The 26482-nt window shown below is 47.8% G+C and overlaps 2 protein-coding genes across 2 annotated transcripts in view; one reads left to right on the top strand and one right to left on the bottom strand.

Annotated features, from left to right (window-relative positions):
• mnd (L-type amino acid transporter minidiscs) overlaps positions 1–1861 on the bottom strand; it is a 35530-nt gene extending 33669 nt beyond the window's left edge. The window contains exon 1 of the mRNA XM_037232941.1: positions 1509–1861. Coding sequence (XP_037088836.1) covers positions 1509–1761 — 253 coding nt within the window. The 5' untranslated portion in view covers positions 1762–1861. The remainder of the gene's footprint in view (positions 1–1508) is intronic.
• Positions 1862–14276: 12415 nt separating this feature from the next.
• On the top strand, positions 14277–24499 carry LOC119110217 (uncharacterized). Its single transcript, XM_037233953.1, has 2 exons — positions 14277–14432; positions 23347–24499. Exons 1-2 carry the CDS (start codon positions 14294–14296, stop codon positions 23655–23657), a joined length of 450 nt encoding a protein of 149 aa, XP_037089848.1. The 5' UTR covers positions 14277–14293; the 3' UTR covers positions 23658–24499.
• Positions 24500–26482: the final 1983 nt, after the last annotated feature.

The following is a 26482-nucleotide window of genomic DNA, read 5'->3' as shown; positions in this document are numbered from 1 at the left end:
AACAATTAAGATATTGTTCCAAGAAACCCGTGTACATGAGGCGTCCAAAACTTACGTCACGCCTTTTTACGCTGGGCGGAGCTCCTCCCTAGTTGATCTGTGTTATGCAACGTCCCGAAAAAGAAATGTCCCTTTGACCTCTAACTGAACTAGATATGCGAAACATCTAACGGATGTGTCACGACAGGAGGCTAGCGACTTGAGATTTTAGCATAGTTTGCAACCACACCTAAGCGCAAAGTTGTGCTGTCGAAAATCTACCCTCCCTTCCTTGCTACGCTTCAGTTGCACCCTATCCTCCATCTCATCCCATCCCCCTCCTTTCTCCGGGCGTAATGTAGTTTGTGGACTGCCCTGCATCTGCGAAACTCCCGCATGCTTCAAAAACATGAGATACGACTACCTCCTGGGACAATAAGCAGCGCTCTTACCGTTGGCATGCCTCTCTGCTTAAAAACCTGTGGTGTTAAACAGAAATAGTATGCAAAGTCCACAGGAGGTTTAAATTGCATCGTTCTAGATGGCTAGTTATGAAAAAATGCCTTATAACTTGTAAGCATTTATCCATTTTTGCGACCAAAATACCATACGATTGGTATTTTACCGTACCATACATTTTGGTATTTAAAATACCATACATTTGCGACCAAAATACCATACATAACTGAGCAAGGCGTTTAGATCTTGGTTTTTCGGCATTGTGCATGGGGCTTCTTTTCGTATTTTGACAATACCCGTTCTTCATTACACCAGAAAGTACTGGCTAAGCCATACAAGCAAATGAAAATTGGCTGTCCTGACAAACCTTGACATTCAGGCTGTGCTCATAGTCACGAGAGCCCAAAAGCATTCATTAATTTTTGTATTCTACCAAAATTAATGGGTGTCGTTTTGTCTTTCGGTGGCAGGGTTCTGTTGGGCGCAATGACACTGTTCTCATAGAGGCTCGCTCCAAAAATGTAAACCTGGGTCACCCCGCATGAGGCAATGCTGGAAAGGTTACCTTGAACGTTCGTTACGTAGTAATAAATGCAGTATGGTGCCGAATAATTTATACGTATGGAGAGAAGCTCGCCAAAAGAGTTGCAGCAAAACGCGACATTCCACGACAGTAGCTTATAAACCGATTTTATGTCACACCTTGTTTCAGCACTGCGGGCGGGTATCACAGTAATAAATAGGCATGTTTCGTAGTTTGTTCTGCTCCGTAGTACCACAGACAGAAGAATGATGCTGTTATGACTGCCGAGGTGCCGAAACCACAAATAACTGCCGGCGGCCAGCAGAGATTCATGACCGGCCGGAGCACGATGTAAGCCAAGATCAGCCCGCCACCGCCGTCGGAGCAGCTGTTTCTGGCGCTGGCCGGCCTACGGGCGGGCCTCCCACCGAGGCCGCGTGTTGACCCTGCCTCTATCGAGACGGACGCGGCGCCTGATGTGCCACCTCCCCGTCCGCTGCACCCGTCGGCTGCACGGCGCCCGTGCGTCCGGCGCGTCGCCACTCACCGAGTTCGGCGTAGCAGAGGGCGCCGACCATGGAGAGCAGGCCACACAGGGCCCAGATGATCAGCGACAGCCCGATCGAGCCCGAGTACACCAGCACGCCCTTGGGCGACACGAAGATGCCCGAGCCGATGATGATGCCGACGATGATGGCGACGCCGTTCATCACGCCGAGCTCCTTCTTCATCTTGATCCCGCCGTTGTCGCCCATCATGGGTGACGTTTCGGCGGGTGTTTCCGAGTCGAGGCGACCCATGGTGTCGGTCAGGTCAGGTCGGGTCAGGTCAGGTCAGGTCGGGTCGGGCCGGGCGGGTCGGGTGGTCGGGAGAGCGAACAGCGGCTGACCACGTGTTCACCGAACGGCGACCGGGAGGTGATAGCATCCCATCCCGCCACGCTTGAAATAAACGACGCGTGCCGCACGCCGGCATGCGTGGGGGACTAAGACGACATCTATGAACAGTTGCACACACCGCAAGGTTGGAAAGCAAGCACCAGGCGGACGCTACGGTCTGGCAATGATGTATTCATGGCTGCCATAAAAGTTGGAATTTCGTCGGACGCTGAAAAACGACTTCATATGGCGGGTTCCAAAATAAGCTCCAGAAATCATGATGTGAGGGTGTGCTTTGATCTCGAGGTGGTAAATACGCGGACCCCGATGTTTCAGCTCGTGGCAAAACTTCCATGTTGCCAGTTGAATACTGCATAGGTCTCGGCGCACCTGCCCAATATCCATTGTCGGTCAGGGGCATTCAACCCGTCATCTTCATTGCCACCGCGTTATCTAAAATCTTTACGACGCACCGCCTCACTGCAAGCGTAATGTGACGGCTGGAGATGAGCCGGCGTCACGGCCGGCCCGGTGGGAATCCCGCCTGACCACCTGCCCGCACCCCGAAGCCTGCGAGTTAAGACGGCGGCAGTGACAACCCGCGACCACCGCCGTCTAGCCCCTCGCCTTTCCCCTTGATCCCATAACTGTGGAATGAGCGATCCCGGACGGCAGCCCTAACCTCAATTAAGCCCGATGAAGTAGGTGGTGGCTTCGGACTCGGTCGACCATCGCCCTACCGCAATCACGCCAAAGCGGGGAGCTCTCGCCCTGATCCGATGAAGTCTGGGGCAGATTGCTGACGCCTTAGGGGAAGAACATTATGAACAATCGCCATAAGTGAAACCCCGACGATTCGAAAGCCGCTTCTTTACAGCTTTATAAGCTTCTGGTGTACGTCCCGTATACAGCCTGTACAGCTTCTGCTGTATAGGTTTTATATTCTGGGTGTTTGCAGACTTAGAGTGTTGATAAGCGTCGTTCTTCTGTAATTGTTCTCGCGTACGTCGTATGCTGACTGTTCAACTGTCGTCTGTAATCGTGCAGACGCGCATCTGCGGTAGTCCAGGCTCGGCAAATCCCCGGCGCCCAGTGGCTGGGGAGTTTCGCGTGCATGAGTGCTTTCATCTTCGTCTCATGTTCTTTTGGTGTGTGCCCCCCCCCCCCCCCCCGCCGCCGCTTCCAAGGGACTGGGATCTCTTACAAGTGAACTGAACAGGTGGGCGCAGGCGATCAAAACGTATCCCTCCCGCTGGGAGGGAGATGGGGTCGGGAGGGCGCCAGATCTTGAAAACCTTCTGATATCCGGAGTCATAGAGATTCAAATTAGTTAGGAAGATAAGCGTTGTAACTTTGTAACCTTGCATTAGATGTGTGATGCTGCAATTTTCTGTGTATGTGCGTCGTTACAATCGTAGTGTCCAACAACATCAAGCTTAAGCAGACTTGTGTTCGAATCGAGCTGAGTCGTCAATTGATTCATGAGTCAATCTCTTTGAGGCGAGTGGCGAGTTGATTCCGCTGGCTTGGAAATATGCCGCATTGAGCCACGTGCCGAACCACATAATCCGTGAATTCGGCGAGCTGAATCGTGAGCCTATCATTTCTACAATGTCGTGTCAGTGAGTCATGTGGTTCAACTAAAGATGGTACTGTGATAACACACAGCACGCCTTGACAAGTAAACGGGCCATTTAAGAGTGTTAAAATGAATGGCACGCAGCACTACTTGTAAAGTTGTTTTGCAAAATCAGCCGAAACTTTGTTTTTGTGGTCTCTAAGCAGCAATCACATAATTGTTTATCCTACTCTAAATGTTGCCGAATTCCAGCCAGAAACCTGGGGGTATTGCATGGTAAAGACACCTTAACTTCTTATATCTTATGCTAAAATCAGTGGAAGATGATCTGCTGCCTATCAAGTCTCAGGGCTGGTCATTTTTTACTTGTCATTTGCTCGAATAATGAACTAATCTATACATGACCGCTTCACCGTCCTCCCGTCCCCATTTACTTCTTGAACAGGATGTCAACGTGCTTTTGCTGATGCTATATGAAAAAAAAGCAGCGGTGGTGGCAAGATCGTCCCGTCTCATGTGTCAATTATGTGTTGTGTAATGTGAACTCCAGCAAATTACATCAATAACTATTTTCAGTTTTTAAATGGGTACGTGATTACCTGATGTAACTGTATTTAATGCAAATACACCTTTTCACAAAATAAGTTTATCTATATTTTGATAAGCAACCTGCATTGTAACTGTGTACTCTTCACGACCCTTTCTTTAGCGCCAAATTGGCTTCGTCTGCTGTGGGAGCACGCATAGGCCGCCGACACGTTGGAGGGCACGTAGCATTGAATGCTTGGGATGCGTGGGGGACCCGTTCGATGAATGGGAGTTCCATCATTTTGTTTTCTTCACTGGGCCCGCATTAGTCCTTATCGTTTCCCCATTCCTCGTCGCCCCGTGTTTTGACTCTGTACACGCACTCGGGTGGGGGTAAGGGCAAAATTGACTCCCGAAGGTTTTTCCAAAATGATTTTTGAACTGCGCTGTGTTGCCGCGCTTAACTTCGCATGCCAGCAGCGAATAAGACAGAGTATCTTTTTATGGAAAAAATAAATGTACCTTGTATGGCCGCTGACCTGTGGCAGGTCAGTCGGGCCACGAATGTCAGCAAAAGGGTTTTCTAAGGAATCATTCAATGTGATGCAATAAGGGAACTTTATAAAAAGCCATACGCATTTGAGGTAGTGTCTTAGACAATAAACCAATTAAATTTATAGTTGCAGCCAATCCCATTGATCTAGTGTCAGGTATGAAGGTCAGAACGTTGTAAAACTAACCTGTCACTTTACTCGAGGTCTTGGCTTAAGGAAGCAGATTCTGGTGCGCTTTTTGTATCACGTATGACAGGGAACGCAACAGACATGCTCCATGGACGTTTTAAGAGTCAGAGTAGGTCAGTGACCTGAAACACTTCAGGTCGACATTTTGTTTTTAGGAACATACTGCCTAGCGTAATCCCTGACGTTTATGTGAATGGCAAAATAGGAGCAACGTCATATATATATTAGGTCACGCTAACTTTATAAAGTCAAAAAGGTCACTGACCTTATTGACCTTTTGCCCAGAAGAGATATCTAGCCTCGAGGCGGTTGCATGAGGAGGGTCTGGGGCACTTGCGACACCAATCTAGAGTTTGATCATGTTTGACCACATTTTACCCCGAAATCATGACCTAAGAAACTCATATTTTTACACAAGTGGGTTTGCGTACACACCAGTCCACCATGTGAGTTTGGTGTCTGTAGCTATCTCAGTTTTTGGGATAGCAGAGGGTCAAATTGACCCCCACTCGAGCGAAGGGTATTCAACCGGCCAACCGGACGCGGGTTGAGTCATCATTGAGTAGCCTGATGAGATGAGTTTAAGGTATCCTGGCGGAAGAGCAAGCCGGCGCGTACGTTAGCCTAGCTCTAGTTCAGTTCAGTTCCTTGCTAACCGGAAGACGGCGATCGAGTGATGTCTATTTTTGCTGCGCTTGTTGTGAGAATTGCAATTGTAATTCGCAATACTCATTGCGTAAGCAGGTTCATGACAGGTTTGCAATTTATGCTAGCTAACCACCAGTGTAAGAACTGCAATCCGATGTTGAAGTCTCGACATGCCATCACCAACTGCATGGCTAGAATTGGCTTGCGGAAGTGTGACTGCCTACGTGTTCTTGCACTTGGCTGGCACTTAGCAGGTGCAGACAGCCAACTGTCAGGTTTAGTGTAGTCTAATTCTCATTGCATGCTTATAACCAAGGGGTCTGGGTCGCAGGCGCCAGGCAGAATGTGCTGGCTTGGAGCTGAGACTTGAGCGTGCTAGTTGGCTACAGGTTACCGGAAAGGTAATGCTTGCTGCAGTCTATTTCGTAGGTTCAAACACTTGGCCACCTGTTCTTATTTTTCATACTGATACATTTTTTGACATCCATATATATATATATATGGATATCAAATATATATATATATATATATATATATATATATATATATATATATCGAGTGGTATATATATATATATATATGTGTGTGTGTGTGTGTGTGTGTGTGTGTGTGTGTGTGTGTGTGTGTGTGTGTGTGTGTGTGTGTGTGTGTGTGTGTGTGTGTGTGTGTGTGTGTGTGTGTGTGTGCGTGTAGGTTTATCTTCGCAGAATATATTCCGTCGTGCATGTTTTATGAAAAACGATCGACGATTCCGCATTGGCAAGCTTCTTGATACGTCGTTCGATATTACGGGTTGGCAACTTACTATTACACAAGGCAAGGACGACCGCAGAGAAGACATTGCCATTCACTATCGCAACAGAAAAATCTCACACTTTCTTATAATAAATAGCCCGGACAAACCCAACAAGCTCAAATGTACCGATGTAGTGTATCAATTGAAATGTTATCTTGAAGGCTACAAACTTAGTTCCTTTTTTGCTTTCATTCCATTTCCTACATTAGCGCAACCACGACACTCTCACGTCGCCTGACAACGGACTTACGCGACAGAGTACCGGAGCATATGCGACATGAATAGAACAGGATATTAACGCGGCAGCAACTGAGAAACAAAACTGACATTCTTAAGATGTGCAATGACAAAAGACGCCCTCAAATTTGGGAAAGGGTGTCGATCGACGAATTCCGGCCAACCCTATACGAACATATCTTTGTACAATTCTTGCGTTATTAGGTGGTGGGCGGTAGCTACTGTAAAAGTAAATGCGGCTACGTGTCTTTGTAGTATTTTCATTATCGGTGCATTTTATACGTATACAAGTAACGATAGCAAAAATTTTCTGCTCTACACTAAAAGGTGCCCTTAAGATGGCGGCGCACAGCTTTTACACTCAAAACAGGCAAAACTTATTACTGGTGTCATCTTTATTTCTCCGACGATGAGACATGGTCTCGAAACGTTTTAACGTATAGATATCTATGAAAACATGAGCGGTTTTGTGCGAACTTTTTGTGAGAATTTTCGCCAAAACACTGCTAAGTCGAGAGCCCGGAATCCCGAACGATGCGTCAAGATCTCGTCAATGCGGAATTAGCGGTCGTCTTTAATCAAACATGCAGGAGTGGTAAGGCAACGAGCCAGAACTGAATCGGATCTTTGATATGACAAGCCATGTGAGTCATGGTCCAAATGATTCAGCGCAAGCGATGAGTCTGAACTGACCTAAGTATAAAAAATAACGTAGCAGCTATGAGTCATGAGTTGAATCAGATATCAAAACCTGTCAGCCACTTTAGAGCTGGCTCAAACAACGTGAGTCGAGCACAATCCTGGACACAAGCCTGGAAATCGTAAGCACTATAATGTTGAAAATACATTGTTTTCATTGCGAGTTCTAGATAAGTCTGGCCGTGCCCTGACAGCTATTCTTAACACTTAATTTCAATGCGTTTACAAGTGCTCGTCAACTCAAACGTTTTGCAACCTTATCACAGGCGACATTTACCTTTATATGGTTTAAGTTGATGCCTGCACATGCGTAAGGGTGGGTCGTACCTTTCCAAGCCAGGTCACGCGTGTTACGCCACAAGGCTAGAACACCAAATAATTTAGAAAGGTAATCAAGAGTGCCAGACTTATCGGCTAGGTTATGACTTCCTTTCATCACCTTTCCGTACACTGGTATACTGGCCAGATCTCCTTTGCTCAGCTGTAAAGACAATGCACGCTTGTAATAAAAACAAAGACAACCGTCATGAGAGACTGAATTTTGCGTTGGTTTAGATTGCATTTGCAATCCGTTGAGACTGACAGAGCACACAGCAAACAACAGCAGGCGAACAAACTCACTAGCGGACGGAAGGACTGATACGATTCGTAATTCGACCAGGGATCTCAAAATTGTGTGACATTGCAAACAGCGCATTCGGGCTGCATCATCAAACTCAAAGTGACGTTTTGTCATTTACGCGATTTGATAGCATTTCGGCCCAATGAATCAACGGACCTAGTTTCCGACCTAGCATGTGCCGGGTGTCATGCAATAACGAATGAGAATAATGCAAACGACACCTGCGCGCCGCGAAAGTCCGGAGGAGCCGCGGATGGGAGCCTTGCAGCGGTCGCGGTTGGGCCGGGGCTTAAAAGATCAGTGCTGGGCAGGTACGGGAAAGGCATAATAAGGTGCAATGAGAGCAGCTGACGAAAGTAGAGGTATTTCACACCGCGCATCGTGCAGCCGGTACAATTCCCGTCCCTACACATCCGTCTCTGACCATCACATCTCACGGCGTGCATCGGCGCTCTGCTGGTCGTGCGGGCGTCGTCCCGCGGTGTGGTGGAGAAACGGCGCATCTTCGCTGACCGGTTCTCAGCCGGGCATTTCTCCGCAGTCGCACTGTGGACTGGCGTCGGTCCAGGCCAGCGCCAGCGACTCAGCCGAGCGCCGTGGCACGGAATGATGTGGGGAGGGTGAGCGCGCCCACGACCGGCGCTTCCGTGCTTGTGCTGGAGGTGGAAGACGAGTACTGGGAATCACTTCAAGTCAGTCCAGACGTAGCCTGTGGCGTGACGTTGGGGCTGGAGGTCGCAGTCAGCTCAGCCCAAGATATCTGAGCATGAGCTGTGGGGTCGATGAGCAAACAGGCTTTTTCGGCGGCGTTTGTGGGGACACGAGTGAATTCGTCATAGGCTGCTTGGAGCCCACGCCCAAAGATGCTGCGTGGTACTTAATACACCTGGTAACCGTCGAACAAACATGACCGAGAGATCAAAACCAGCGTTGCCATGACCGTTGTGAGCGGTACCCGATCTCCTCCTGCCGGAAAGGTTAGATGGACAGATCTCTCGGCTCAGCCTGCGCTCAGCAGCAGCCGGGCATATGGTCCAAAGTGCCCTTTGGTCTGCACTAGAGCTGTCACTTCTGAGCCTGTTGCCCGTAAAGAAAGCATTTAAGCCTCACGAGGCTTTTAGTGGATGTTATTGGCAAAGGGGTGGCCCTTGGCGGGCTTTTAGAGGTAAGGATTAACAAAATTGCTAATTTTTTCTTCTTACAATGCATAAGCTAATTTTTACTTCAACTTCTAACAAAGCATTAATTTATGTAACGTCATGAATTTGTTATGTTTCCTAGGCATCGCGTGTTGATCAGTAGCCTTCAAGTAAAATAATCCCGATTATCACTGCTAAGGCTGGCATATTCTCAGTTACACTGCTATCTTCCGCAACCGACATGAGGAGGTATTGAGTGAAATAATTGTCAGATGCAGCGGAGTAAAAACCAAAATAGGGGACGGCAAAGGATATGTCTCATGCTACAATAATATGTCTCATGCGACAATAAATTAGTAAAAGACTCGGGTTAAAATGCAGAGGCACAAATCCGCACCTGCATAAAAAGCGCGTTAGTAATATTCTCTAATGTTTGAAATTCAGTGCTTGAATAGTACCAGTTTGGTTCCCACGACGTGGAAAAGGAAGACCTTATGCTCCTGATGTTTCCACATCACTAGTTGTCGATCGAAAGGTAACCGACTTTCAATAAAGCAGTTTGGCCGTTCACAGCAGCAGCCGGTCCTCCAAGTTTCTTTTCCTCCCAGCTCAGCATCAGCAACAGCTCGCTTGTGCCATGTTACAATAATTAAATAGCCCAGATCAAACGTCTTTTTCCGATGACCGGAATATTCAGGTTAACATAAAAATATTGTAAAACACGAACGCTTTCATTGCTCCATTTGCGATATACCGGTATGTGTTTTGTCGCGCTTTGAGTAAATATTGATGCGTCAGAGTTCCGTAAATGTGAAAATGTTATTTTACCGCCCGTGGTCGGCTGACCCGGCGGTTGCCGACCACCACTCAGCTGCTATGTCGCGCCTGACCCGGATCCCGCATGCAATGCGGACAGGCGTCGTGACATGCAAATATGAATTGCGCTCCAAAAACTCGTAATGTATCGCCCATACGACGTGGGAAGTGCAGTTTGAAATGGCCAATGCGTTCCTCGTTTAACATGAAGTCAGGTGGGGATCGATTTGCCCCCCCCCCCCCCCCGCCCAGTTTGTCCAGTTGACTTCCAAACGGCGTGGCACCGCGGTGCCGAACTTTGCGTGGCTGTAGACAATGATTTGCATTACCTTGTAAGCTCACTGACCTATGATAGGTAAAAAGCAGGCCATGGCTCTCAGCGAAAGATTTGTTTAAAGGAATCGTCTGATGCAATAAAGGAGTGTTAGACGAACTCGTACGTCTTTGAGATGGCTTCTTAGATCGCAAGACAATTGGAGTCAGGATTACAACCGATTCAGGTGGCCTTAGCGCAGATATGAAGGTCAGACAGATCAAAACCAGCCATTTTTGCTTGAGAACTTGCTTGTAGAGTAGTTTTTACGCCCATCTTGAATTTTGTCACCATGAGGACGTCAGCAGACACCTTAGTTGAGCTTCTTAAAGGTCAGAGGATGGCATTGGCCTAAAATGACCTCATCCAGCGTTTTGTCCTTAGTAACATACCCTCCAGCGTAGTCCTGGACGCCTATTTAAATTAAAAACAACAGCAGTCTGCCAGGTTTTGGATCACCGTGGCCCTGTGAAGGTCAAAAAAGATCACTGGTCTGAAATGAAGACCAGTGAACATGTGCTGAAAAGAGATATCGTGGCAAAAGGTGGGTGCATAAAAAGGTCTTAGGGCGTTTCGGACACCGATCTTGAGTTTGACCATGTTTGATCCTGTTTGGCCTAGAGGAAATGACCTAGGGATCTCAATATGTTATACAAGGGAACGTAGATACAGACCTGCTTGCCCTATGAATTTGGCACATCTAGCTTTTTGTTTTGTTGTGTTTTGTTTTTGAGATCCCAGGTGGGTCAGGGGTCAATTGATCCACCGCCTGAGCGCATCGCAATCAATCGGCCACCTGAGCGCGTGCCAAACGAGATGGCCAATTCTGCCCTTCCCTCAGCTGGCAGAAGATATGCCATGCAATGCTCTTAAAAGCCCCTTCGAACAAGCCAGAGAAGCTGGGATAGTTTTTTGTGCTAAAACGCGCGCATTAAATGTTCCAGAGGCTTCTGACAGTTATTCTGCTTCTGCGTAACATGGCAGGGATAAACGTGCAAAACATATTGCGATCACATCCCCGGTGGAGTTTAAGTGACAATATCAAACAATCATGGGAATATCCGACGTTTCGAGGGAGTGTGAATGGTCACGAGTGATCATGAACATCATGAGACCATGCGCCCGTAATCACGAGTGACCAGCAACATTACTCAAAGCGTTATAAATCTGAGTAATCGTTTGAGATCGTTGCTTAGCGAGATCTCCCGTTATTCTGAAAGTGGGACATTTTCAGGATAGAGCTTGTAGTGGTGGGACTCCAAAAAGTGCATCAGTTAGCTAACTGCATTTTGAAATCGGCTTAATAATGCCATGTCCGATTTTTCCATACCATGGCATGAATCTGAATGTCTGACCAGTTCAGACTGTTTCCAGTGGTAAAGCACCTGAAAGACTGATGGTGCTGTTTTTTTGATGCCCACATGTCATTTAAGCCTCCTTCACTTTAGAATTGCAGACAATGTTATCATTATTATTTTTTGTTTCCAAATAAAAATAATTCCTCTCCCCATCCCGTAGCAAATTTTGTTACGTGGCTTGTTTGTCGGCAGTTATTGAGATCAACAATGCATGATGGTCCCAAGAGATAAGACTGCTGGCGTTTTCAGGCGCCGATCAAAGGCACGTAATCCCCATCCCGGAAATGATTGATTTATTGTCGAGAAGCATCTATTTATGGCTTCAGGAGCCAGGCATTACAACTGGAAATGGAAATGGATAACTTAGAATGCATCTGCGTATCATAGCAAGAAATTAACTAACCTAATAAATTGTCATGGTGTTGATGATGAAAGCGTAGTTTGGTGCCCAGCCAGGAAGTTGGCTTACCTGATGCGGTTTCTAGCACTCGATATATCTTGTTAATAACTGAAAACAAAGTTCAGAAAAAATGCGTGAAAATAGAAATACATGAGAAAATGTGCGCTGGCGACAAAAGTTAGGTTTCGTTTAATTCTCCTGACACTGCTGCTGCACTCAGTCTGGGTCTCCTGGGTGCCTCCTTAAGTGGATGTGTGATGTGTGAGGACATCGAAAACAATCACCTTATGCGGCTGACCGAAAGACCTGGATAATTCTCGAATATGGTGCGCTCTGACGCACCACCACTACTCGGAGAAATTGTCGTGCTCGAAACGGATTATCCCTAAAACAGCCAAGGCTCAACGTTTTCAAAAGGCCGATTCGCCGATTCGCCTGAACCACAGACCCCACACGGCTAGATGAGGTGCCGTTGGAGGTCCGCGCTCTCCGGTGACCTGGCCGACAAGGTGCGGTACTGCATCCGGCTTTTCACAAAGCGAGGGGGCAATGTCCACTGGCATCATAGCCAGGTCGCCGGACTCCATCGCATCGGCATGGACATTACATATCAGTCTCTTTACAAAAGTGTCCTGTCTTTTTGGTGAAAACAGGAGTGTTTAGGCCGACTGTGTGTCCAGCAGGGGCTGATTGTCTGGTTCGACCTGCTGGGCCATGGGAGATGTATTTCTTAAATAAAAGTTTTGGCACCCTTGGGAAGTAAAGCTTCTCTTTTAACTTAGGATGCGCGATGCCGTGCGTTTCGGTAAGGTCAGCTTGAATTAACACGCGCTCGAATTGAACCACCTCGGAGCGCTTTTTCGGAATGGTTTCCGAACGGCACGGCGAAGCCACACCAAACTTTGCAAAGCTGTAGAGAATGTCGCATGGCTGTAAAAAGTTGCATAGTGGTAGAAAATTTTGCGTAGATGTAAAGGAAATCATACTATGGATTCAGCGAAGTCAATTTCTAGGAAATCGTCCAATCTAATGGAACAGCGGAGTGTTAGACGAAGCCATACATCTCTGAGGTACCTTGTTAGGCAACGCAACAATTGAATGCCAAGTTCCATTGACCTAGGGTCAGGTGTGAAAGCCAGACCAAGGCCAAAAATAGCTCGTTTTACTACCCTGAGGAATGTTGTATGGGATAGTTTCTGGTATATATTTCGAATTGGGTGATAACACGAACCGCATTGGACATCTGTTTTTAATTGACTTATTCAAGGTAGTAATAGGTCACTGGCCTAAAATAATCTAGGTCAACATTTCGCTTTTAGGGGCATGCTGCCTAGCATAATCTTTTTCGCTTATTCAAATGCAAAACTGAAAGCAGCCTTGTAAGAGTCTGGTCACCGTGACCTTCGAAAAATCAAGCAAGGTTATTGACTTGAAATGAGCATGTGGCCATTTGCTTAGAACGGGTATCTAGGTTCTGGGGACACTGGAGACCAACTTGGGGTTTGACCTTGTTTGAACTTATTTGACCCAAAGGTCCGACGTAGGAACATCAGCCTTTGACCTAGGTGAGCTCACGTACTGACCAATACGCCCTCTGCGTTTGGTGTCTCCAGCCGTCTTAGTTCCTGAGATTATCAGTGGGGTCAAATTGACCCCCACCCGAGCGAAGGATATCCAACCGGCCACTCGGGCGCGTGCTAATGTATCTTGTAATGATTCAGTCATGATTATGCATCAGATTCGTCCTCAAAACATCTTATGGTCTTACTGCGATTGTTGTTCGAAAGCGTGCGTAGGTTTTCAGTCGCAAGCTTTCAGTCGGTAAGGGTCAGCCGTGATGCTCCGCTCTTCCTTCAAATTGGGCTGCGTGACGGGTGGCCTTTTCCGAACATCGAAAACTGGCAACACTGGTCTCTAAGCCAGGGCGGAGCTGTCAGCCTGCAGCAGAAAAGCCGAGCGGTCACCTTGCGGCGCGTGGCCGGCTCCCGGCCAGCCTGTGGTCTTGCCGCTTCTGGCAGGGGCACGACCGGCCGCTGGGCCGGGGAGGGGAAGACGGGTCGGCAAACGGATGCTCTCCACCCACGGCGTCAAACCGCTGTGCACGTGGTGCGCATCCGCTTTCGCCAACGCGGCGTGGACGTGCTGTGAGCTGTGTTAATCGTGTGGCAGTGTTGAACATTCCCTGCTTGCCCCTCGGGGCCGGAAAGCCGTATGGTCATGGAAAATTTCGGACATCTGGCATGTGGAGTGACTTATGTGGTTGCTTCGGTGTATTAAAATTGCTGGGCTCATGGGAGTTCTTGGATATGATCCTAAGCCGCAAGGGAATGTTACAACAGCTATAGCCATAGGAAGACTGTTAAACACGTCCGGTCTTCGACGGTAGGGGTGAATATGCACGTCACGGGCGTCCCGCAAACTGGCCTGAGCCAATAGCCGGCGCTCGGTGAGCAGTAAGCCGATGACACGGCCGCCCCCGTCCCGGCTCGGTGTGACGTCACGGGACCGGTCTGGTGTCATATCCCGGCGGGACCGGGAGCACGGCAGACGACAGTCAGACTCCCGACCGCTCTGAGATGGCGCTCCTCCGTCTGCCGCTGCTGCTGCTGCTGCTGCCGGCGCTGCTGGCAGGCGCACCGGCGGGTGGGATGCAGGCCGGCACCGAGTCCACCGACGACATGGGGGCCTTCTCTATTTGGGAGCCGCACAGAGTGGGTAAGTGGCTCCTGTGCGCTGTGTGACATGTGAGGTCCAAGTACCGAATGGGGACTGTGGTCTATGAGGAGCTCCCCGCGGTGTGTGAGGGACCGACAGGGGACTGTACTGTAGTGGCTGAGTGACAGGATGGAGACTGCGCTGCAGTGGCTGAGAAACAGGATGGGTTGTGTGCCCTGTGCCTGTAGTATGCCACAGGTGGGCGAGTAACCAAAGGGAATCTACAAACTTTCGAAATCACTGCGGGATGAATAAGTGGCTGGTTGGAAACGTCACCCGCCCGGAACTTGCTCTGCCCTGAAATGTCATAGGGTGGATAGCTCAACTAACTGTACACTGCGCGGCTTCCCATTCTCAAGAAGGAGAAGAAGTAAGAAATGCCGTAGTTAGCCCTGATATCTTTATTTCGGAATCTCGGGACTGGACTTATACTCGTTTCCAGGATTCATATTTTTCCAATCTCGGAGGCATGGCATTAGAAAAACCACATTAACCAACTGGATTTAGATTTAAAAGCATCTCATCGGCGTGCCTAACAGAACCTGAAGATCCAGTTTGCTGAGAATCGGTCAACAGCTATCATACGATCCGACATGACTTGATTTTGGCGCCAAAACCAACGTTTAATCTTTACTGCATTGTCCTCGTATCTTCCGGCGTATACCCATGGCGATCCGAAGTGTTGCACAAAAGGGGGGTAATGGATGTTTGTGATATGGCCCTTTTATTACAGTACATATAATCGAAGTAAAATATTTACCTTGGCTTTCAGCGACAGCAATTAATCTGCACGACACGGCATGCGTCTACCGTGTTGTGGCTATGTCCCTTGCACATTTCTTTGCTGGAAATTCCAGAACATTTTGTTCAATTTCTAGCAGAAAACCCCGCATGTTACTGGCCCTTAACGGGAATCAGGTTTTTGAAGGGATTTGTAGCGAGTTCGGACAGGAAAATTCACAAATCTCGGCGATCCCACCGAAAATGACAGCTAATGAAAATGGGAAACCATCGGAGGTCGAATTAGCACCCTACATGAAAAAAGGTTTCAACTGACTTGTTTTGGATGATCGCTGTTGATTATAAAACGGGTTAAACCGGATATTACTGGCTAGTTAACATCGAGGCATCAGCGAACTTTTTTGTTCAGTGGATCTAGCTCAATCAGAAACTAAATTGAGAGAATGATGTCTCACGCGAGTCAGAATTACTCCTGAGTCGCGATGGTTAACAAAGCACAAATATGTTCTTAGGGGGCGTCGCATTTCGGCGCTCATTAAACTTTTTGGTCGGGCACTCTATTGTCTTCCTATATCTAAGGCTGTACTCTCTTGACCAATTTCTCTGCGCGTTTTTTTTTTTGCCTGAGGTTTCTTACTCATTCAAACGTGAGAGGGTCTTTACATCGCGTCATCGCCTCGTCATAATTTCAGAAGAATCTATTCCAGACTTAAAAGATTAATTTTATGGTGCCGTGATATCTGAAGACTTGGTTGACTGCAACAGCACTTTCAAGCCTTGGGATACGTACGAGCAAGAAAGAATTACGTGATATGTGTGCCAGGTACTAGACGTCATAACAGTGTGTGGTGGTGGCTGCCATAATAACGCGATTATATGGCCTGAAATGTCGTGGATCCTTACATGCGCTTTCAGATTAACAACCATCATCATACAACCGGCAGGATTGACTTAGGAGTTATAACCATCAGCGCGTGCTACCATCTCGCTGTCATCCGCCTAGCGCTAATGCGATTTTCAGTACTTATCACATTATAATGGGTATGAAAACCTCACGCAAAGAACATGGTTTGTAAAGCAATCAGCCATTGCCCCATTTTCATCAGGGTATGCCACCAGCCTTCGAAGCGCATACGCGTCGACGAATGGACGTGCTTTAAGCAGGCTCGTCAATGTCCCGGTTTAAATGAACACATCTTTATAACATAGATATACATATGTGGTGCAAAAAAGTAGCATAAGGCTGCTCTCTTGTCTACGTGTTCTTCGTTGCTTGATTTGCCATGTATAACGAGTAATTGTATCCGGAAGTTTGCTACTTCCCAGAAGACTGGAATTTCTTGCATGATGCGCTTGAAACACTTTATGAAGTAATGCTCTAGAATGACAATTTTCAGTGTTCATGATTGAATGTACATATACATAATGTACATGTACATTACTCAAGATTGCCTTGAGCATGGCACGTAAAAGGGTGCTTCATTTCAACTGTTGACTTGAAAAGGGTCTGAATATGCGTAAACAGAACAAGCATAAATATGCTTTCTTACATCACAGATATGTGGACATTTGGAATTCATATATATTCAATCATAAGATTGCCTTGAGCATGGCACATAAAAGGGTGCTTCATTCCAACTGTTGACTTGAAAAGGGTCTGAATATGCGCAAACACAACATGTATAGACATGCTTTCTTACATCACCGATATATGGACATTTGTAATTCGTATATTTGTAGTCAGTGTTCAACTGCCTAGCAGGACGCCTTTACGACAGGCCCCTGAACACGCGCTCACTTTTCCAAATTCCAGAGTGGCCCACCTCAGCCCGTGCCTTGTCAGCGGCGTTTTCAGTATCTGAGCGTGGGTAGAGGAGGCCTGCATCTCTGGCTCGCAGACCACATTGATTTTGTGAAAGATGCCGATGTCCGTCAATTTTCAACAATGCTTGCTACATAGCACGTGCCTGGCATACTCCTCGCACCGCTATTTGTGCTTTTAAAATTGTCATTTCAAGTGCATTTGAAATAAGGTTATGAAAGACAGAGTGTCCCATGCAACGCCCTTTGTAAACTACGATATTTTTTCGAAGAACGTAAAAGACTTTTGGAAAGGGCTGTAAATGTGCCGATATTTCCTGCATAACGTGTTGTCAAGGCGAAGAATGAGTGTATTTTCAACCGTTACAGTTGGTTTTCAAATGCACACATGATATGCACATATATGAAATCACATTACATTGAATGAGAAAGCGTTAGGTAGCAAGTCTACTTCTTGCAACATACAGAGACCTACTAAACACAATTCGTGTTGCTAGATTGCAATGCATTCGTAAAATCCGCGCACATACGCATCAATGCACATCAAACGTCGACCGAAATCGACCGTACATGTTTGCAGCTGCACAACAACCCACAATTCACATGATGGAGCAGGATGTTTATGCTCTGCATCAGGATCTATTTGTCTATCCTTATAACTGAATCGACGTAAAAAGCTTATAGCGGCCGGCCGGCGCTGCCTCGATGTGGCGTTACCACGGCAGAAACTAACCTGACGGTTTCGGCTTACACTTAACGAACCGTTTCAGATCAGTTCTTGAAACGTGTACACTGTTAAAAACATGTTACACATGGACATGTCCATGAAGCTTCTGACAAATGCTTACAAAAACAGAAGATTTCACTGCAATAGTTAGCGGTTCTAGAGGGGCCAAGGGGAGAATGCGCCGCCGCGCTACAATGCACTGCCTTCGCCCTGCGATAGAGGCTATTTTCAGCCATCAGTCGACTGGCCTGCCAGCCGTGTGGATGCCCAGGACCTCACACAGGCCGCCATTTTACTTCTGAAAAATATCTGCTCGGGGGCGGGTGTCATATTCCTTCTCATCGGCGGGCTACTCGCTTCTTGTCCTCGCCACGCATCGTCCGGACTGGGGGGGTGACGACCTCCATCCGCGCGCATACCCGCCCGCAGACAACTGACGTTGAGTCCTGGTTCATGGCAAACAGTCGCGTCTGCCGCCTCGCGTCTACCGTCTGACGTGATTCCCGTGTCTACCGTGTAGTCTGTCTTTTGGTCTGGTGGCGAAGGGCCACCGTTCGAAGTCCCCGGTGCACAACAAAGCTTGCGAGCGAACCGAGAAGTTGAGTCGGCTCACAGCCTGCCAGTGCTGGAGGACCGCCGGATTACCCGCCTGCTTCAGTCGCGTCTTGTTGTTGGGCTTCAAGGTTGCCATTCGTGAGGTCGGGCGGCCGGTATGGAGTTTTGTGGTTTTGTGACGCCACACCATCCCTGGCACATTCCAGAGTCGTCGCACGTTTCGGGCAGGTGTCTGGTAAACCTTACAGCAGATGCCTGTCTTACGCAGATTTTAAAGAAGTAGTTATTATCTGTGCCTGCGGGTCTGTCAGATAAGTATGGAAATCAAACAGTACACGACTGATCTACATAATAAATCATGCCGATAGAAAGCTGGCCATTTTTGACTCCTTAAAACTATTAAGACATGACGAAAGAATCCGCAAAGTATTAGAATGAGTGTTTTTATCAGTTACGACTTCAACACCTTCCAGTTTCTGCGTGACTGTCAATGTCCGAAGCGTATTTACCCTCCGAAAAAATGTTCTTTTAGGGGGAAAGCGAACGGAAATAGCGGGCACATCAATGTTTTGCATGCGGCGACAGTCGTTACAGGCATCAGGCACCAAGCCAGCCTCAAAGCGAAATGTATCTGTTGCGATCTCAAAACTCACAGCATGCTAATTCCCTGGCTAGCCCTTTACTACCTGTCTTAGCTTGATGCTGAGCAGTTGCACTTCAACACATTCACGGTATTTTCATCTCCAAATCCCCAGTACTTTTCACAGTACTAGAACGTGCACAGCTTGTTCTGGGGCTCCGGTCCAAGAGGACACCTTGCGGCTCTCCAGAGCCCGTAGGTGCGCAGTTACAGACTTAGGCAGCGGACGTGGGGTCCGCCACTTATTCCAGACGATGCGGTGACGAATGAAGCGACGGTGAAGACTCTAGGAATCAGATAGCTCAGGGTCCATCCGGTGCAAAAAGAACAGCGTCAAACTAGTGACAGATGCACTGCACTGCATGGCCCGTTCTTCGCAGAACTTTTACAGTAACAAGAGGAACGTGACAAGACCGTTGGGCCAGGTTATTTGTCGTTTCGGGGCTTGAACGAAAGGTCTAACTCCCGACGTCCCGCTCCAGGAACTTTTGATTCGTCGCTGTCCGTCAGGAAGTAGCAGCGCTACTTGCGCCTGCAGTGCAGGCGCGTTTAAATAATCCCAGCCAAAATGCTATCTAGTTGCTTCACCTTCATTTGCTTATTTGTTCTGGTTTGTATTCATTAATTCCACCAGCATGGAACTTTCCAGCGCAGTGTGGGTAGACTGCGCGTAAAGGTGCACGCGCGCGAGATGGCAGAACCTGATGACCGCCCATTTTACACTTCAGAGGAACTGCAGGGAGTTAGCTGATGCTGGAAATGTAACGCTCCAGTATATCAGCCCGATCACAGTGACAGGCACCATGTAATAGCCTGGGGCATTTTAAAACGCCCCGGTAAAAGCCTTGGGCTGCCTGTAACATCAAAAGGAAGCATCAAGGATAATATGAGATCATTTATATGCTAGCAGGAGGAGAGAGTGAAGCCAAATTGTATGGCAACTTTTGTCTCATTTCCCTTAGCACCCCCAAGATGCACACGTGATGAATCACCAATCGCAAAGCAATAAGAGCAGGGACCTACTGGTCTGTTGCTAGGCAAATCCGGCCACTTTGTTTTTATCGCGGAGTGACAGCTGAAAGATGATGAACAGAAACCGGTCCATGAGATTACCGACTGAGGTGCCATTTCTCCAGACCGGCTGGTTTATCTTGTTTCTAAGGCCTTGCCTGCGAGAAGAATTTTTACCCCAGGAGTATAACGCGAGTTTAGTCATGTGCGATGCGGAGAAGGCACCAGCGGCCGGTCAAGACGAGGCAGAGGGACAGTTTATAAGCCTTTGAGACCGTGGGTGTTTGTGCCGAACTATATCCAAAAACAATTGCTGTTTGTCACCACAGCATGCTGTATACTGCATAAAGACCATTGTTCCCTGCTGAAACAAGCTGGGAATGATAAGTGACGAATGCCGTCAAAATGCGCCACAAACCAATGAGGATTCTGCTCTGGCTTCAAAAAATCCTGTCGTGCGCACTGCGGCATAAGATGAACGTTAGCGCTTTTTGTTTTTGCCAGTTGTCATTTGGTTGCCAGATTGGGCTGCGCCGCGCCACATCGGTGGTTGTGTAGGTGGCCGGTGCCAGCTCTGGCAGGATTATTCACTGAGCGGCACACCTGTATAAATGGGAGTGCCGACTAGCCCGGGCGGATTAACGATTAAAGAAAGAGGCCAGATGACGTTAAGGAGAATATCGTGTTTTCCTGTCTAAGAGACAGCTTCGCCTTTTTTCAAAAGAAGCCAGAGGGTGTTCGCAGACGTGTGCTTGGCACCAATCCTTGAAAATATAGCTAATGCTACAGGCTGACAGATGTATTGAGGAGATCGATGCATAATCAACGTCTAGTAACTCAGGTTGCATGTCAACTACAACGCAGCCTCCGCCCATCTCTGTGCATCACATCCATATCTGAAAAAAATTAAAAATTACTATTCAAACCTGAGAAAGCATAATGAGATCTACGACACAAGAAGCTCACAGCTAGCTCCCTGGTGCCCACGTCCTGTGGTATTTTATTCACCTTTTCTCCAGGAGGACAGGGGACCTAAGAGTGTGAGAGCGTCAGAGACTAATAGATCTTACGGATCTAGAAATATAGAGAGCTAGAGATCTTGGAAATCTAGATATATAGCGATCTTAGAGACCTCATGCGATCTTAAAATCTAAAAAAATAAGTGAGCAAGAATTGCAGGAAAATGGCATTGGAAAGCTCTCATCAGACTGCATCAGACCGATGTAGCTGGGCAATGGTGAATGTTACCTTCGTCAAGACAAATCAGGTAATATGGGTCAAATTAGCAATATGCCTCTCCTGTTATCTCAGGAACTATGCATTCTACGTCAATGTGTAAAACAATGTTGGCAGATACGACCCGTATAGAAACTCAACATATAGAAACATAAAAACATCGAAAATTACAAAAAGGCACTGCTGAATAATACAGTTAAGAGAGGCAGCGTAGAAAACCTCGTTGGATTTTGTTTGCACAAAACAAACGTTATTCATTACTTCTGAGCAAAAAGCTGCCGACATGATCTGGAGAACTGGATCAAAAGACCATGGATGATCAGTTATTTCTACTGTGCTCCTAGGGGAACGCGACGTGCGTCGTCGGGGCCGTTTATGGAGTGTCATCAACTGCATTGGCAACGCTAGCGCTTAGGAGCCATGATGTCGTCGGGATTCAAACCCGGACCCGCACGCAGGGCTAACCACTCGGCCATTTTGCCACCGTTGATCAGAGCTATAGGCGTTAACTGCGCGTGATATACTAAAGAAGGTTGTAATTTCAGGTACCCAAAATGTTAGCACCATGTTTAAAATCGTTCTGACGCTATTCACGGCAAACCTCAGGGGCATCTGAGCCCCTCCCCCCCCCCCATCCCTCTCTTAGGCCGGGGCTGAAAGGCTACAGAGACTTAAACCATTCCCATTTCATTCAGACGTTTCCAACCTTCCTCTATGATGCTTGTCTGCCTCTTCTTTCTGAAGCACCCGCTTGCAGTCCTTGTCGGAGGTGGAAAGAGGCTCAAATGATCATGCGACGAAATCCGGCTTACACCAGCTTTGTCAGAAAAACCTCGACCCACGGTGGTATCACCATGTTTTCACTTAAGTGATATGCACGTCCACTATCCGGGTCTTCCGGCGCTATGAACTTTGCTTATTGAAGTGTTTTCATTTCTTTGGAGATCGCGTGGAGTGGCAACGATGAGATGTTTTGAATCAATGAGACAGGTCCTATCGTGAAGGCACGGATTCAACGGTTAGCCTAATTTGACTCCAAAAATGCTCAACTGAAGGCCGCTGAGCGCGGAAACAGTTTTTGTTTTTTTAGGTCTTACGCCCCGGTCCTCCTTATATGAATTTTGATTTCGACTTCCCTCCCAGTCTACTATTTTTTATTACAGGTTTCCGTGTGCAATCAACTTTGTGTGATTGTAAGTATGATGTCACTTGTACCGCGGGGCACTCTTGATGAATGGAGCATGCAACAATTAATCTAGCACAAGGAAGGATGCTTGGCTGCACCCGCAAACCAGTAAGGCATCTTCAGGCGTAAGCCCTCCCAGGCTTATCATATCTGATGCGGCCTTTCTCCTGTGATACTGAGAACGAGTAGGCAGCGGTGATGTGGGGTCGAGCCGCCGTCAGCTCGTGGCTCCAAACGAGATGCACGCTCGTGATATGAAATACCGGTGCTATTACCAAAAGCCATAACACTGTCTGCGGCTTTCTCAAGCCTGAAATATGTTTTCTCAGGAATTGCGCTGCGATCCACAATGTACACCGGGCCCCAGCCCTTCCGTCAACGCTCGTCGCAACGTTTGATGGCATTCATCGCCAGTGACAGTTATTCAGAGTTATTTCGACTATCTCTCCCCTACCAGTGTTGCTGAGTGGCTGCCTTTGTAGAGTGATATGTTCAGAGCGCACACGAGTAAAAATCTGCGGTGGCCAGCACCACTACGAAAATTTCAGCCATTACGTCATAACAAGTGTAAACGTTCAGTTCAGGTACAACTTTGAATATGTGATACCTCGACCGTATTAAAGCCCTGAGCTGCAACCAGGCAGAGCCCAGAAGTTCTGCTGACTAGTGACACGTGGCTCGGCTCAGCTGACGGCCAGCTGGGTAGGCCGTGTGTCGCAAGTTCGCTGACGGCCTGAGGAGGATGACAGATTATTCATGTTCTGTGATTGTGGGGAGAGATGTTGAAATGCAAGCGTTCCGCTTCTCTTTCGCTCCAAGTCACTCATATTTCATGTCATGCTGCATCATGTCACTTCACAATCAAACAGCACACAGATAAGCAAGTTTTCCCAGTTGTTCACCATCCCGGTGCAAAGTCGTGCTCTCACAGTGCCAACGGCGCTCCCCCGGCGCCAATTTTGCCCCCGGCGCTAACCGCACCCCGTCTGCTCCACAGCTGCGCCGCGTGAGTTTGCGGCACAGCAGAAGGGGACGCCGGCTGAACGGGTGGGTCGGCTGGCGGCCCTGCTGCGCGGTATCGGCGGCAGCGAGGAGTCGCATCCCAGCTGCCAGCCGGGCACCCGCTGGACCACCGAGTGCGGTGTCTGCATGTGCTCGCCCACGGGCGAAGCGCGCTGCGCTGGCGAGGACTGCACCTTCATTCCCGAACAGGGCAGCGACGGATCGATCCTGGAGCTCGGCATGGGCGACGACATGGACCTGCAGGCGCTCAGCAGCGAACGGCACGTGCTGGTGCTGCTGCCGTGACCTGGTCGCCGCACGCGCGCTGACTGCGGCCCGCTGTATCCGCGGCACGATCTGTTCGCGATCTGTTCGCGATCTGTTCGGCGATCTGGGGCCGGGATGAGCCGCTGCTCTCGTCTCGCCGAGAGCAGGCTTCTGCGGTCGTCTAGAGTGTAGGCGCGGCACAGCAGAGCCCGTCCGGATGTGGTGTTCGGGATTGTGATCGGACTCGGGGAGCAGGATGCTGCTGTGCACCCTCGGGTAATGAATGTTGCGAAGGTGTGAACGGCTGAGGATGAAGTCGGGCCAGACGTCACCGACTCTCCACCTGCTGCTGTCAAATTACTGTAATCCTGTTCGATGACATCTAGCCTATTATTTAGATGTGTAATCTTCGGGGAACGGCGCGACTCAGTTGGCAACGTGCTCGCCACGAACGTGTGCGGGAAGGCGTGGGACTGAGCCAGACTATCAACCTAGGGTTTTGTCCTTTGTCGTAGGAATGCGCGCAAGGATGGTGGCACCAAGTGACCCGAAATGTTGAAGCCACCTTTAAATCAAGACCAAATCACATCGTTCTATGTCTCGTAGCCTTGCAGTGGCGCCAGTAAGAAGCCTTATCCCTGGGCAACGGGTGTTAAAAAAACATTTTGTGCAGTCGTTGAAGATGGAGTTTTCTAGGTAGACGCAAAACTAAGGAGGCAAGACATTAGTGAGAGTCTCTGGGCACGACATGCGTCAGCAACCAATAAATATCCAACACATAGGTTATGGTAACTTAAGGTTGCTTTGGTGTCTACCTTTGGGTTCGCGAAACTGTGATGTTGTGAACGAAGATGGCTGTGTCATTGCAAATATATTTTTCTCTATATCTGCTGCCATTAGTTGCGCGGATGCTGGTGGCGACTGGCAAAGCCCGTGCTCTCTGTCGCGCGTACAACCCCCTCCCTGTAGACATGTAGAAAGAACCCGAGCCGCCAGCCTCTCCCGGCCGCACCGGGACGATATCGAAAGTTTTTCCTTCGCAGCCGACTCTCACAAATCAAACACGATTAAATCACATTTGTACCGTTGCGCTTGCAAGGACCTTGCAAGCGAACAGATCGATCGCGAGCACTCGTCGTGCAACATTTCATCGCGGCAGCTTTTCATCTAAAGATATAAGTAAAAAAGGAAGAACAGGATTGTCCCAACTTCCCCCAAAAGGGTGATGGCGTGGCGTTCACTGGCCCCGTATCTGCCAAACAACCAAAGAATGTGCTCAGGTGACTCATCTCATCCAGCTCGCTGGCGACTCGGCTCCATAGTTACAGCACTAGCAAAACTTCTGGAGCGTTCAGCATGTAGGCGGATCAATAACCACGCTTCACTCGTCATTACTGGTCACACAGTGCCCGCACGGATATCTCAAGGGCTACTCAGGTGAAATCGTCATCTCTTTGACAGCTGGCTGCGTCTATCGTGCAAAGGATGAGGTAATTAGAATAAGAAATAAATAACATTAGATAATGATACAATACATATATACCTATCTAGGTATATATATATATATATATATATATATATATATATATATATATACATGTGTACATAGCAAACAATATACAATACAAAAGTGTAAAACAATACGAATACAACATTGGCAATCAGATAAATAAAAATGAGCGTATACCTACATATTAATTTTGTATGTATGCATAAGATAATGTATTTCGTTATTTCTATACTCATTTAATGGCTTGTAATTTATCTCGGTAATTCGGTAATTCTTTGTTTCTTTGTCTCTCTATTATCTATATCTATCGTTCTTTCCCGGACGAGTATGCAACATAAATGCAGAGTTAATGATGCATCTGTCGTCATTTTATCGCAATATTTCGATGTCCGTGACCGCACGAGCTTATTGGATAAGTTACAGGTTTGCCGTGCTGATACGCACCACACCGCCTAGCAGCAAATAACCTAGAAGAACAAGTTTAACGGGTGAGAATAGTTGGGAAAGCAAAAATTATGAGCTGGGAGCACTCATGCTGATAACAGGCAATCTTAAAAAATGCCGGGAAGTATTGGTGCATCAACGTCATTTGTCAAATGACGGTCGTATGAAGGAAGAGTTACGTTTCAAACTGTGTCAATCGTCCAGGGCACGTTACAAAAAACATTTGACAGCATGCTGTGGTTCCGAGTAAGCAAGGTAAGGAAACACTGCATATAATTATTTGAATTTGTACAAACTACCGCCAAATATATAACGAAACGATTAACCGTGCAAGCGCTCACCTTAGATGGATCTGACGAGGGAACTCAATAAGATCAGTCATCTTATCTCAAGACGGCATTCATGCGGGCTCCTCATGGCTGATTCTATAATTATTTATATTGACATTATGTTGATGGTAGTATCTCCATAGATCCGGAGCGTACTGTATACTGACTTGTCTTGGCCTTCAAATGTTTTCAAACGTTTTTTGCTTATACTTGTTCAGTCGTGACCAGGCCTAAGACTTTATCAAACACATGTGTTGTTGGTCGTGCAATTTGACGCTGCAAGAAACAGCAACGGTCAGAGGCGGCGCCACGAATCTAGAGTCGGGAATGGAGAGGGGGCGGGATTCTCCAGGGGACTTCCTGAATGAAATGGAACCTACTCAAAGGAAGGCCCCTGCACAGTGCCCTATCTGAGGGGCAGGGCCACTGAGGGCACGTGTTCCTTATCATCAAACTGTTACATGCATCACATCCAAGTAGAAAAATATAGCCAGATGAACAATCCAGAGTGGGCGCCTTCCAATTATTCAGTGTGTCTCGTGTTCAAAGTATCTCGCTAACCTAAGAGAGAGCCTCCTATT

This window comes from Pollicipes pollicipes, unplaced genomic scaffold (genome assembly GCF_011947565.3).
Source record: "Pollicipes pollicipes isolate AB1234 unplaced genomic scaffold, Ppol_2.1 Scaffold_7231;HRSCAF=8579_pilon_pilon_pilon, whole genome shotgun sequence".
NCBI classification, from domain to species: domain Eukaryota; kingdom Metazoa; phylum Arthropoda; class Thecostraca; order Pollicipedomorpha; family Pollicipedidae; genus Pollicipes; species Pollicipes pollicipes.
The sequence above is the reverse complement of the archived record's forward strand: the minus strand, read 5'-3'. Positions and strand labels throughout refer to the sequence as shown.

Coding starts and splice junctions, on each gene's coding strand:
- LOC119110217 (XM_037233953.1), top strand. CDS start 14,294: ATGGCGCTCCTCCGTCTGCCGCTGCTGCTGCTGCTGCTGCCGGCGCTG. Junction 14,433..23,346: donor TTGGGAGCCGCACAGAGTGG/GTAAGTGGCTCC, acceptor TCTGCTCCACAG/CTGCGCCGCGTGAGTTTGCG.